Raw genomic sequence first — 14,439 nt, forward strand, 5'->3', positions numbered from 1 at the left:
GAACCTATTAGTATACAGTACATATACCCATACAAACTCCATGCAGACAATGCCTTTGGTAGGATTCTAACTGAAGGCCTGGCAATGCAAGGCACCAGCGAGCCACTGTACTGCCCAACAGTGATACATTTTGTCTGCACAATGGTTTACATTTAAAAACCAGTGTGTGCCAAATTGACTTACAAAACTATGTATCCATTCACAAAGATTACATCTGTAAAATCAGACAGAATCTGAAAAACAGACAAGTATAAAAAAAACACAACTGGTAATAGTAATCCATTTTATGACAAAACTAACCTTGAAATCTGGGTTCTTGTTCTTGTCCACACAAGGAGACACATACATGGGTCTCCCTTTAAATACATGCCGGTCCATTGTCAATGCATCCAATGCATTTTTTTCTTCAGTAAACTCGACATAACAGTATCCACGGAAGGTGCCATTGTTGTTGTAGACGACCCTAACCTGGGAGATCTCCCCACAGCCTGAGAAAACCTTTCTCAGTTGTTGCTCTGGATCAGGCAAATTGTAGGGCAGGTTGCTCACAAATACAGTTATGTTCTCCTTGTCAGCATTATGAAGGATCTTAGGCTGTTCCTTAGGGGCCGGAGGCTTCTGTTGGGATTTAGAGTGGCGTGTGGAGGAGGCACTCCGACCAAAAAGACCAGTTTCAGTCTCCATCTCTTCCGCCCCATTGTCCTCAGACTGCTCCTGTCCTCTGTGCTTCTTACTGGGGTGTTCTTCTGCAGGGCACAAACAAATACTTGTCTAGATTATCCTATTTTCTAAAATGTGTACAGAATTATCTGTATTGCTGCCAACAAACATTTACAGGTCCATGTTAACAGAGTATTCAGTTTCAAACCTATTCATGATAAAATAAAGAGTTAAGCAATTTTCACATGTACTTGTTGCATCAGTTTTTCGGGTTGTCATTGGACAAGAACCATCCTTGTTTACTTCCAGGGGATGGAAATCTATCCTGGAGATCTCAAGGACAAATAGGTAATCTGCTCCATTACTCAATAGACAGGCAATGGGCAAAAAATGGATCGCCGCGCCTCTTCAAGCAGCTGATTGGCAAGGCTGCCGAGATTCTGACCCACACCGATCTTGTATTCATGATTAGGGATGAGCGAACTCGAACTGTATAGTTCGGGTTCGTACCGAATTTTGGGGTGTCCGTGACACGGACCCGAACCCGGACATTTTCGTAAAAGTCCGGGTTCGGGTTCGGTGTTCGTCGCTTTCTTCGCGCTTTTGTGACGCTTTCTTGGCGCTTTTTGAAAGGCTGCAAAGCAGCCAATCAACAAGCGTCATACTACTTGCCCCAAGAGGCCATCACAGCCATGCCTACTATTGGCATGGCTGTGATTGGCCAGAGCACCATGTGACCCAGCCTCTATTTAAGCTGGAGTCACATAGCGCCGCCCGTCACTCTGCTCTGATTAGCGTAGGGAGAGGTTGCGGCTGCGACAGTAGGGCGAGATTAGGCAGATTAACTCCTCCAAAGGACTTGATTAACTGATCGATCTGCAGCTGTGGATCATTGAGCTGCTGATCCTCAATTGCTCACTGTTTTTAGGCTGCACAGACCGTTTGTCAGTCACATTTTTCTGGGGTGATCGGCGGCCATTTTGTGTCTTGTGGTGCGCCAGCACAAGCTGCGACCAAGTGCATTTAACCCTCAATGGTGTGGTTGTTTTTTGGCTAAAGCCTACATCAGGGTGAAGCTGTCACACCAAGTGCATTTAACCAGCAATAGTCTGTTCATTTTTTGGCCATATACAAAATCAGGGGCAAGCTGCGCCTGTCACCAAGTGCATTTAACCCTCAATGGTGTGGTTGTTTTTTGGCTAAAGCCTACATCAGGGTGAAGCTGTCACACCAAGTGCATTTAACCAGCAATAGTCTGTTCATTTTTTGGCCATATACTAAATCAGGGGCAAGCTGCGCCTGTCACCAAGTGCATTTAACCCTCAATGGTGTGGTTGTTTTTTGGCTAAAGCCTACATCAGGGTGAAGCTGTCACACCAAGTGCATTTAACCAGCAATAGTCTGTTTATTTTTTGGCCATATCCCAGTCTAATTCTGTCACTAAATCCATACCGGTCACCCAGCGCCTAAATACTAGGCCTCAAATTTATATCCAGCTAAATCTGTCCCTAGTGCTGTAGCTGGGCGAGTTATTTAGTGTCCGTTCAAGCACATTTCTTGTTCTGGGTTGAAATACAATTCCCAATTTAGCAATTTCATAATTTAGTGGTTTCTGCTATATCAGAGCTATTTGAAATCTATCCCTAAAAGGGTATATAATACTCAAGGTGCACATTGGGTCATTCAGAATAACTTCACACACACCCGCTACTGTGTATTTCCAAGTCTAATTCTGGCACTAAACCCATACCTGTCACCCAGCGCCTAAATACTAGGCCTCAAATTTATATCCCGCTAAATCTGTCCTTAGTGCTGTAGCTGGGCGAGTTATTTAGTGTCCGTTCAAGCACATTTCTTGTTCTGGGTTGAAATACAATTCCCAATTTAGCAATTTCATAATTTAGTGGTTTCTGCTATATCAGAGCTATTTGAAATCTATCCCTAAAAGGGTATATAATATTCAAGGTGCACATTGGGTCATTCAGAATAACTTCACACACACCCGCTACTGTGTATTTCCAAGTCTAATTCTGGCACTAAACCCATACCTGTCACCCAGCGCCTAAATACTAGGCCTCAAATTTATATCCCGCTAAATCTGTCCTTAGTGCTGTAGCTGGGCGAGTTATTTAGTGTCCGTTCAAGCACATTTCTTGTTCTGGGTTGAAATACAATTCCCAATTTAGCAATTTCATAATTTAGTGGTTTCTGCTATATCAGAGCTATTTGAAATCTATCCCTAAAAGGGTATATAATATTCAAGGTGCACATTGGGTCATTCAGAATAACTTCACACACACCCGCTACTGTGTATTTCCAAGTCTAATTCTGGCACTAAACCCATACCTGTCACCCAGCGCCTAAATACTAGGCCTCAAATTTATATCCCGCTAAATCTGTCCTTAGTGCTGTAGCTGGGCGAGTTATTTAGTGTCCGTTCAAGCACATTTCTTGTTCTGGGTTGAAATACAATTCCCAATTTAGCAATTTCATAATTTAGTCGTTTCTGCTATATCAGAGCTATTTGAAATCTATCCCTAAAAGGGTAGATCATATTGAAGGTGCACATAGGGTCATTCAGAATAACTTCACACACACGCTTCTGTGCATTTCCAAGTCTAATTCTGTCACTAAATCCATACCGGTCACCCAGCGCCTAAATACTAGGCCTCAAATTTATATCCCGCTGAATTTGAATACAATACATTGGGCCAAATAATATATTTGTTGTTGTGGTGAACCATAACAATGAGAAAAACATCTAGTAAGGGACGCGGACGTGGACATGGTCGTGGTGGTGTTAGTGGACCCTCTGGTGCTGGGAGAGGACGTGGCCGTTCTGCCACATCCACACGTCCTAGTGTACCAACTACCTCAGGTCCCAGTAGCCGCCAGAATTTACAGCGATATATGGTGGGGCCCAATGCCGTTCTAAGGATGGTAAGGCCTGAGCAGGTACAGGCATTAGTCAATTGGGTGGCCGACAGTGGATCCAGCACGTTCACATTATCTCCCACCCAGTCTTCTGCAGAAAGCGCACAGATGGCGCCTGAAAACCAACCCCATCAGTCTGTCACATCACCCCCATGCATACCAGGGAAACTGTCTCAGCCTCAAGTTATGCAGCAGTCTCTTATGCTGTTTGAAGACTCCGCTGGCAGGGTTTCCCAAGGGCATCCACCTAGCCCTTCCCCAGCGGTGAAAGACATAGAATGCACTGACGCACAACCACTTATGTTTCCTGATGATGAGGACATGGGAATACCACCTCAGCATGTCTCTGATGATGACGAAACACAGGTGCCAACTGCTGCGTCTTTCTGCAGTGTGCAGACTGAACAGGAGGTCAGGGATCAAGACTGGGTGGAAGACGATGCAGGGGACGATGAGGTCCTAGACCCCACATGGAATGAAGGTCGTGCCACTGACTTTCACAGTTCGGAGGAAGAGGCAGTGGTGAGACCGAGCCAACAGCGTAGCAAAAGAGGGAGCAGTGGGCAAAAGCAGAACACCCGCCGCCAAGAGACTCCGCCTGCTACTGACCGCCGCCATCTGGGACCGAGCACCCCAAAGGCAGCTTCAAGGAGTTCCCTGGCATGGCACTTCTTCAAACAATGTGCTGACGACAAGACCCGAGTGGTTTGCACGCTGTGCCATCAGAGCCTGAAGCGAGGCATTAACGTTCTGAACCTGAGCACAACCTGCATGACCAGGCACCTGCATGCAAAGCATGAACTGCAGTGGAGTAAACACCTTAAAACCAAGGAAGTCACTCAGGCTCCCCCTGCTACCTCTTCTGCTGCTGCCGCCTCGGCCTATTCTGCTGCTGCCGCCTCGGCCTCTTCCTCCGCCTCTGGAGGAACGTTGGCACCTGCCGCCCAGCAAACAGGGGATGTACCACCAACACCACCACCACCACCTCCGTCACCAAGCGTCTCAACCATGTCACACGCCAGCGTTCAGCTCTCCATCTCACAAACATTTGATAGAAAGCGTAAATTCCCACCTAGCCACCCTCGATCCCTGGCCCTGAATGCCAGCATTTCTAAACTACTGGCCTATGAAATGCTGTCATTTAGGCTGGTGGACACAGACAGCTTCAAACAGCTCATGTCGCTTGCTGTCCCACAGTATGTTGTTCCCAGCCGGCACTACTTCTCCAAGAGAGCCGTGCCTTCCCTGCACAACCAAGTATCCGATAAAATCAAGTGTGCACTGCGCAACGCCATCTGTGGCAAGGTCCACCTAACCACAGATACGTGGACCAGTAAGCACGGCCAGGGACGCTATATCTCCCTAACTGCACACTGGGTAAATGTAGTGGCAGCTGGGCCCCAGGCGGAGAGCTGTTTGGCGCACGTCCTTCCGCCGCCAAGGATCGCAGGGCAACATTCTTTGCCTCCTGTTGCCACCTCCTCCTTCTCGGCTTCCTCCTCCTCTTCTTCCACCTGCTCATCCAGTCAGCCACACACCTTCACCACCAACTTCAGCACAGCCCGGGGTAAACGTCAGCAGGCCATTCTGAAACTCATATGTTTGGGGGACAGGCCCCACACCGCACAGGAGTTGTGGCGGGGTATAGAACAACAGACCGACGAGTGGTTGCTGCCGGTGAGCCTCAAGCCCGGCCTGGTGGTGTGTGATAATGGGCGAAATCTCGTTGCAGCTCTGGGACTAGCCAATTTGACGCACATCCCTTGCTTGGCGCATGTGCTGAATTTGGTGGTGCAGAAGTTCATTCACAACTACCCCGACATGTCAGAGCTGCTGCATAAAGTGCGGGCCGTCTGTTCGCGCTTCCGGCGTTCACATCCTGCTGCTGCTCGCCTGTCTGCGCTACAGCGTAACTTCGGCCTTCCCGCTCACCGCCTCATATGCGACGTGCCCACCAGGTGGAACTCCACCTTGCACATGCTGGACAGACTGTGCGAGCAGCAGCAGGCCATAGTGGAGTTTCAGCTGCAGCACGCACGGGTCAGTCGCACTACAGAACAGCACCACTTCACCACCAATGACTGGGCCTCCATGCGAGACCTGTGTGCCCTGTTGCGCTGTTTCGAGTACTCCACCAACATGGCCAGTGGCGATGACACCGTTATCAGCGTTACAATACCACTTCTATGTCTCCTTGAGAAAACACTTAGGGCGATGATGGAAGAGGAGGTGGCCCAGGAGGAGGAGGAGGAGGAGGAGGAGGAAGAGGGGTCATTTTTAGCACTTTCAGGCCAGTCTCTTCGAAGTGACTCAGAGGGAGGTTTTTGGCAACAGCAGAGGCCAGGTACAAATGTGGCCAGCCAGGGCCCACTACTGGAGGACGAGGAGGACGAGGATGAGGAGGAGGTGGAGGAGGATGAGGATGAAGCATGGTCACAGCGGGGTGGCACCCAACGCAGCTCGGGTCCATCACTGGTGCGTGGCTGGGGGGAAAGGCAGGACGATGACGATACGCCTCCCACAGAGGACAGCTTGTCCTTATCCCTGGGCAGCCTGGCACACATGAGCGACTACATGCTGCAGTGCCTGCGCAACGACAGCAGAGTTGCCCACATTTTAACCTGTGCGGACTACTGGGTTGCCACCCTGCTGGATCCACGCTACAAAGACAATGTGCCCACCTTACTTCCTGCACTGGAGCGTGATAGGAAGATGCGCGAGTACAAGCGCACGTTGGTAGACGCGCTACTGAGAGCATTCCCAAATGTCACAGGGGAACAAGTGGAAGCCCAAGGCCAAGGCAGAGGAGGAGCAAGAGGTCGCCAAGGCAGCTGTGTCACGGCCAGCTCCTCTGAGGGCAGGGTTAGCATGGCAGAGATGTGGAAAACTTTTGTCAACACGCCACAGCTAACTGCACCACCACCTGATACGCAACGTGTTAGCAGGAGGCAACATTTCACTAACATGGTGGAACAGTACGTGTGCACACCCCTCCACGTACTGACTGATGGTTCGGCCCCATTCAACTTCTGGGTCTCTAAATTGTCCACGTGGCCAGAGCTAGCCTTTTATGCCTTGGAGGTGCTGGCCTGCCCGGCAGCCAGCGTTTTGTCTGAACGTGTATTCAGCACGGCAGGGGGCGTCATTACAGACAAACGCAGCCGCCTGTCTACAGCCAATGTGGACAAGCTGACGTTCATAAAAATGAACCAGGCATGGATCCCACAGGACCTGTCCGTCCCTTGTCCAGATTAGACATTAACTACCTCCCCATAACCATATATTATTGGACTCCAGGGCACTTCCTCATTCAATCCTATTTTTATTTTCATTTTACCATTATATTGCGATGCTACCCAAAGTTGAATGAACCTCTCCTCTGCCTGTGTGCTAGGCCTAAATATATGCCAATGGACTGTTGCAGTGGTGGCTGACATGAAGCCTGATTCTCTGCTATGACATGCAGACTAATTCTCTGCTGACATGAAGCCAGATTGTCTGTTACGGGACCTCCCTCCTCTGCCTGGGTGCTGGGCCTAAATTTATGACAATGGACTGTTGCAGTGGTGGCTGACGTGAAGCCTCATTCTCTGCTATGACATGCAGACTGATTCTCTGCTGACATGAAGCCAGATTGTCTGTTACGGGACCTCTCTCCTCTGCCTGTGTGCTAGGCCTAAATATATGCCAATGGACTGTTGCAGTGGTGGCTGACGTGAAGCCTGATTCTCTGCTATGACATGCAGACTGATTCTCTGCTGACATGAAGCCAGATCCTCTGTTACGGGACCTCTCTCCTCTGCCTGTGTGTGTGCTGGGCCTAAATATATGCCAATGGACTGTTGCAGTGGTGGCTGACGTGAAGCCTCATTCTCTGCTATGACATGCAGACTAATTCTCTGCTGACATGAAGACAGATTCTCTGTTACGGGACCTCCCTCCTCTGCCTGGGTGCTGGGCCTAAATATATGCCAATGGACTGTTGCAGTGGTGGGTGACGTGAAGCCTGATTCTCTGCTATGACATGCAGACTAATTCTCTGCTGACATGAAGCCAGATTGTCTGTTACGGGACCTCTCTCCTCTGCCTGTGTGTGTGCTGGGCCTAAATATATGCCAATGGACTGTTGCAGTGGTGGCTGACGTGAAGCCTCATTCTCTGCTATGACATGCAGACTAATTCTCTGCTGACATGAAGACAGATTCTCTGTTACGGGACCTCCCTCCTCTGCCTGGGTGCTGGGCCTAAATATATGCCAATGGACTGTTGCAGTGGTGGCTGACGTGAAGCCTCATTCTCTGCTATGACATGCAGACTGATTCTCTGCTGACATGAAGCCAGATCGTCTGTTACGGGACCTCTCTGCTCTGCCTGTGTGCTAGGCCTAAATATATGCCAATGGACTGTTGCAGTGGTGGGTGACGTGAAGCCTCATTCTCTGCTATGACATGCAGACTGATTCTCTGCTGTCATGAAGCCAGATTGTCTGTTACGGGACCTCTCTGCTCTGCCTGTGTGCTAGGCCTAAATATATGCCAATGGACTGTTGCAGTGGTGGGTGACGTGAAGCCTCATTCTCTGCTATGACATGCAGACTGATTCTCTGCTGTCATGAAGCCAGATTGTCTGTTACGGGACCTCTCTGCTCTGCCTGTGTGCTAGGCCTAAATATATGCCAATGGACTGTTGCAGTGGTGGGTGACGTGAAGCCTCATTCTCTGCTATGACATGCAGACTGATTCTCTGCTGACATGAAGCCAGATTGTCTGTTACGGGACCTCTCTCCTCTGCCTGTGTGCTAGGCCTAAATATATGCCAATGGACTGTTGCAGTGGTGGCTGACGTGAAGCCTCATTCTCTGCTATGACATGCAGACTAATTCTCTGCTGACATGAAGCCAGATTGTCTGTTACGGGACCTCTCTCCTCTGCCTGGGTGCTGGGCCTAAATTTATGACAATGGACTGTTGCAGTGGTGGCTGACGTGAAGCCTGATTCTCTGCTATGACATGCAGACTGATTCTCTGCTGACATGAAGCCAGATCCTCTGTTACGGGACCTCTCTCCTCTGCCTGTGTGTGTGCTGGGCCTAAATATATGCCAATGGACTGTTGCAGTGGTGGCTGACGTGAAGCCTCATTCTCTGCTATGACATGCAGACTGATTCTCTGCTGACATGAAGCCAGATTCTCTGTTACGGGACCTCTCTCCTCTGCCTGTGTGTGTGCTGGGCCTAAATATATGCCAATGGACTGTTGCAGTGGTGGCTGACGTGAAGCCTCATTCTCTGCTATGACATGCAGACTAATTCTCTGCTGACATGAAGACAGATTCTCTGTTACGGGACCTCCCTCCTCTGCCTGGGTGCTGGGCCTAAATATATGCCAATGGACTGTTGCAGTGGTGGCTGACGTGAAGCCTCATTCTCTGCTATGACATGCAGACTAATTCTCTGCTGACATGAAGACAGATTCTCTGTTACGGGACCTCTCTCCTCTGCCTGGGTGCCGGGGCCTAAATATCTGAGAATGGACTGTTCCAGTGGTGGGTGACGGGAAGCCAGATTCTCTGCTATGGAACCTCTCTCCAATTGATTTTGGTTAATTTTTATTTATTTAATTTTTAATTTAATTCATTTCCCTATCCACATTTGTTTGCAGGGGATTTACCTACATGTTGCTGCCTTTTGCAGCCCTCTAGCTCTTTCCTGGGCTGTTTTACAGCCTTTTTAGTGCCGAAAAGTTCGGGTCCCCATTGACTTCAATGGGGTTCGGGTTCGGGACGAAGTTCGGATCGGGTTCGGATCCCGAACCCGAACATTTCCGGGATGTTCGGCCGAACTTCTCGAACCCGAACATCCAGGTGTTCGCTCAACTCTATTCATGATCTATCCTGAGATAGGTCATCAATATCGAAATTTCAGACAACCTCTTTAACCACTTCAGCCCCGCTAGGTGAAACCCCCTTCATGACCAGAGCACTTTTAACACTTCGGCACTACACTACTTTCACCGTTTATCGCTCGGTCATGCAACTTACCATACAAATGAATTTTACCTCCTTTTCTTCTCACTAATAGAGCTTTCATTTGGTGGTATTTCATTGCTGCTGGCATTTTTACTTTTTTTGTTATTAATCAAAATGTAACGATTTTTTTGCAAAAAAATGACATTTTTCACTTTCAGCTGTAAAATTTTGCAAAAAAAACGACATCCATATATAAATTTTTCGCCAAATTTATTGTTCTACATGTCTTTGATAAAAAAAAATGTTTGGGCAAAAAAAATATGGTTTGGGTAAAAGTTATAGCATTTACAAACTATGGTACAAAAATGTGAATTTCCGCTTTTTGAAACAGCTCTGACTTTCTGAGCACCTGTCATGTTTCCTGAGGTTCTACAATGCCCAAACAGTAGAAAACCCCCACAAATGACCCCATTTCGGAAAGTAGACACCCTAAGGTATTCACTGATGGGCATAGTGAGTTCATAGAACTTTTTATTTTTTGTCACAAGTTAGCGGAAAATGATGATGATTTTATTTTTTATTTTTTCTTACAAAGTCTCATATTCCACTAACTTGCGACAAAAAATAAAAAATTCTAGGAACTCGCCATGCCCCTCACGGAATACCTTGGGGTGTCTTCTTTCCAAAATGGGGTCACTTGTGGCGTAGTTATACTGCCCTGGCAATTTAGGGGCCCAAATGTGTGAGAAGAACTTTGCAATCAAAATGTGTAAAAAATGACCGGTGAAATCCGAAAGGTGCACTTTGGAATATGCGCCCCTTTGCCCACCTTGGCAGCAAAAAAGTGTCACACATCTGGTATCGCCGTACTCAGGAGAAGTTGGGGAATGTGTTTTGGGGTGTCATTTTACATATACCCATGCTGGGTGAGAAAAATATCTTGGTCAAATGCCAACTTTGTATAAAAAAATGGGAAAAGTTGTCTTTTGCCAAGATATTTCTCTCATCCAGCATGGGTATATGTAAAATGACACCCCAAAACACATTCCCCAACTTCTCCTGAGTACGGCGATACCAGATGTGTCACACTTTTTTGCTGCCAAGGTGGGCAAAGGGGCACATATTCCAAAGTGCACCTTTCAGATTTTGCAGGCCATTTTTTACACATTTTGATTGCAAGGTACTTCTCACACATATGGGCCCCTAAATTGCCAGGGCAGTATAACTACGCCACAAGTGACCCCATTTTGGAAAGAAGACACCCCAAGGTATTCCGTGAGGGGCACTGCGAGTTCCTAGAATTTTTTATTTTTTGTCACAAGTTAGCGGAAAATGATGATTTTTTATTATTTTTTTTCTCCTTACAAAGTCTCATATTCCACTAACTTGCGACAAAAAATAAAAAATTCTAGGAACTCTCCATGCCCCTCACGGAATACCTTGGGGTGTCTTCTTTCCAAAATGGGGTCACTTGTGGCGTAGTTATACTGCCCTGGCAATTTAGGGGCCCATATGTGTGAGAAGTACTTTGCAATCAAAATCTGTAAAAAATAACCGGTGAAATCCGAAAGGTGCACTTTGGAATATGTGCCCCTTTGCCCACCTTGGCATCAAAAAAGTGTCACACATCTGGTATCGCCGTACTCAGGAGAAGTTGGGGAATGTGTTTTGGGGTGTCATTTTACATATACCCATGCTGGGTGAGAGAAATATCTTGGCAAAAGACAACTTTTCCCATTTTTTTATACAAAGTCGGCATTTGACCAAGATATTTTTCTCACCCAGCATGGGTATATGTAAAATGACACCCCGAAACACATTCCCCAACTTCTCCTGAGTACGGCGATACCAGATGTGTCACACTTTTTTGCAGCCTAGATGCGCAAAGGGGCCCAAATTCCTTTTAGGAGGGCATTTTTAGACATTTGGATCCCAGACTTCTTCTCACGCTTTAGGGCCCCTAAAAAGCCAGGGCAGTATAAATACCCCACATGTGACCCCACTTTGGAAAGAAGACACCCCAAGGTATCCAATGAGGGGCCTGGCAAGTTCATAGAATTTTTTTTTTTTTTGCATAAGTTAGCGGAAATTGATTTTTTTTTTTTTCTCACAAAGTCTCACTTTCCGCTAACTTAGGACAAAAATTTAAATCTTTCATGGACTCAATATGCCCCTCAGCAAATACCTTGGGGTGTCTTCTTTCCAAAATGGGGTCAGTTGTGGGGTGTTTGTACTGCCCTGGCATTTGAGGGTCTCCGCAATCATTACATGTATGGCCAGCATTAGGAGTTTCTGCTATTCTCCTTATATTGAGCATACAGGTAATGAGATTTTTTATTTACGTTCAGCCTCTGGGCTGAAAGAAAAAAATGAACGGCACAGATTTCTTCATTCGCATCGATCAATGTGGATGAAAAAATCTCTGCCAAAAAAAAAAATGGAGGGGAAAGGCGTCTGCCAGGACATAAGAGCTCCGCCCTACATCCATACCCACTTAGCTCGTATGCCCTGGCAAACCAGATTTCTCCATTCACATCAATCGATGTGGATGAATAAATCATTGCCGGGATTTTTTATATATATATATATATATATATATATATATACACACACACATATATACAAAGTGCTTGCCAAAGCATAGGAACGCCGCCTCCTCCTCAGCTCGTATGCCTCGGCAAACGTATCTGTCACTGCAGAGGAGAAAATCCTGTCTTGCAGCGCCGCATACACCGACTTGCGTGTAATCTGACAGCAGCGCAATGCTTCTGTCAGAATGCACATCGGTGCTGCAGCTAGTCAATCGGTTGGTCCACCAGGAAGGTAAAAAAAGAGAAAAATAAAAATAAAAAAAATAAAAAACCAGGCCGCAACGCAATAATTTTATTAACTTTGCAACAGAACATATAAACTTTAACTTTTTTAACTGAACATTAACGTGTTTGCTTACTGGTGTGTTTTTTTTACCTTTATAGAACAAACCTCTCCTTCCCCATGGGTCAATGTGCAAAGCGCAAATCGCCCAAAGATGTGGCGAAGTGCGTTATGCACTTTGTCCCATGTGAAAGGAGACGTTTGCAGCAGCAGCAGTGAGTGAATGGGCCCTAATAGCCCTGTGTGCCTGTCCTGGTGAGATGATCCCTATGCTAATAGTGTACCTGTGAGTGGTACTTCCGGAAACACTCTCCAAAGCATAGGGCAGGGTGGTCCGGACAGTCAGGACAGAAATAGCGGGTGTCACGCCTTATTCCACTCCTGCTACAGACACGACATCTTTTTCGGGGTGACGGTTGGGTTGAGGTACCAGGAACGACATTGGGGAAATGTCGCTCGTGTAGACGGCTAACTACACTGGTGGTTGGGGCCACGGAACCTCCTGGATACAGGAGGTTCTCGATGATCTCTTCCTGAAATTTGAGGAAGGATCCAGTTCTCCCAGCCTTACTGTAGAGAACAAAACTATTGTACAGAGCCAATTGAATTAAATATACAGACACCTTCTTATACCAGCGTCTGGTGCGTCGGGAAACTAAATACGGAGACAACATCTGGTCATTGAAGTCGACCCCTCCCATGTGGAGGTTATAGTCGTGGACTGAGAGGGGCTTTTCAATGACACGGGTTGCTCGCTCAATTTGTATTGTCGTGTCTGCGTGAATGGAGGAGAGCATGTAAACGTCACGCTTGTCTCTCCATTTCACCGCGAGCAGTTCTTCGTTACACAGTGCGGCCCTCTGCCCCCTTGCAAGACGGGTGGTAACGAGCCGTTGGGGGAAGCCCGCGCGACTAGTTCGCGCGGTACCACAGGCGCCAATCCGTTCTAGAAACAAATGCCTAAAGAGGGCCACACTTGTGTAAAAATTGTCCACATAAAGATGGTACCCCTTGCCGAATAAGGGTGACACCAAGTCCCAAACTGTCTTCCCACTGCTCCCCAGGTAGTCAGGGCAACCGACCGGCTCCAGGGTCTGATCTTTTCCCTCATAGACCCGAAATTTGTGGGTATAGCCTGTGGCCCTTTCACAGAGCTTATACAATTTGACCCCATACCGGGCACGCTTGCTTGGGATGTATTGTTTGAAGCCAAGGCGCCCGGTAAAATGTATCAGGGACTCGTCTATGCAGATGTTTTGCTCTGGGGTATAAATATCTGCAAATTTCTGGTTGAAATGGTCTATGAGGGGCCGAATTTTGTGGAGCCGGTCAAAAGCAGGGTGGCCCCTGGGACGGGAGGCGGTGTTGTCACTAAAGTGCAGGAACCGCAGGATGGCCTCAAAACGTGCCCTGGACATGGCAGCAGAGAACATGGGCATGTGATGAATCGGGTTCGTGGACCAATATGACCGCAATTCATGCTTTTTTGTCAGGCCCATGTTGAGGAGGAGGCCAGGAAAAGTTTTAAGTTCGGAAACTTGGACTGGTTTCCACCGGAAAGGCTGGGCATAAAAGCTTCCCGGGTTAGCGGTGATAAATTGTGTGGCATACCTCTTTGTTTCGGCCACAACTATGTCTAAAAGCTCCGCAGTCAAGAACAGCTCAAAAAATCCCAGGGCCGAACCGATCTGAGCCGTCTCAACCCGAACTCCAGACTGGGCGGTGAAAGGGAAAACTACAGGTGCGGCTGAAGTTGGGGACTGCCAATCAGGGTTTGCCAGCACCTCTGGGATTCTAGGGGCTCTACGGGCACGTCTTTGCGGTGGCTGCGACGGGGTCACTACTGCACGTGCCACCGTACCAGCTTCAACTGCCCTTCTGGTGCTCGCTACTTCACCAGGATGTACGGCAGTGCTGGTACTAGGTCCAGGGAGGGCTGGGCTGCTGGTGTATGCCTCACCACGTAATCCGACAGCACCAGCCCCACTCTGCTGCTCTTGAAGCG

At 47.8% G+C, this 14,439-nt stretch overlaps 1 protein-coding gene across 1 annotated transcript in view; it reads right to left on the minus strand.

Annotated features, from left to right (window-relative positions):
• SART3 (spliceosome associated factor 3, U4/U6 recycling protein) overlaps positions 1-14,439 on the minus strand; it is a 69,891-nt gene that overhangs the window by 7,805 nt on the left and 47,647 nt on the right. Inside the window, exon 14 of the mRNA XM_044281382.1 lies at positions 301-746. Coding sequence (XP_044137317.1) covers positions 301-746 — 446 coding nt within the window. The remainder of the gene's footprint in view (positions 1-300; positions 747-14,439) is intronic.

This window comes from Bufo gargarizans, chromosome 1 (assembly GCF_014858855.1).
Source record: "Bufo gargarizans isolate SCDJY-AF-19 chromosome 1, ASM1485885v1, whole genome shotgun sequence".
In the NCBI taxonomy this organism is placed as follows: Eukaryota; Metazoa; Chordata; class Amphibia; order Anura; family Bufonidae; genus Bufo; species Bufo gargarizans.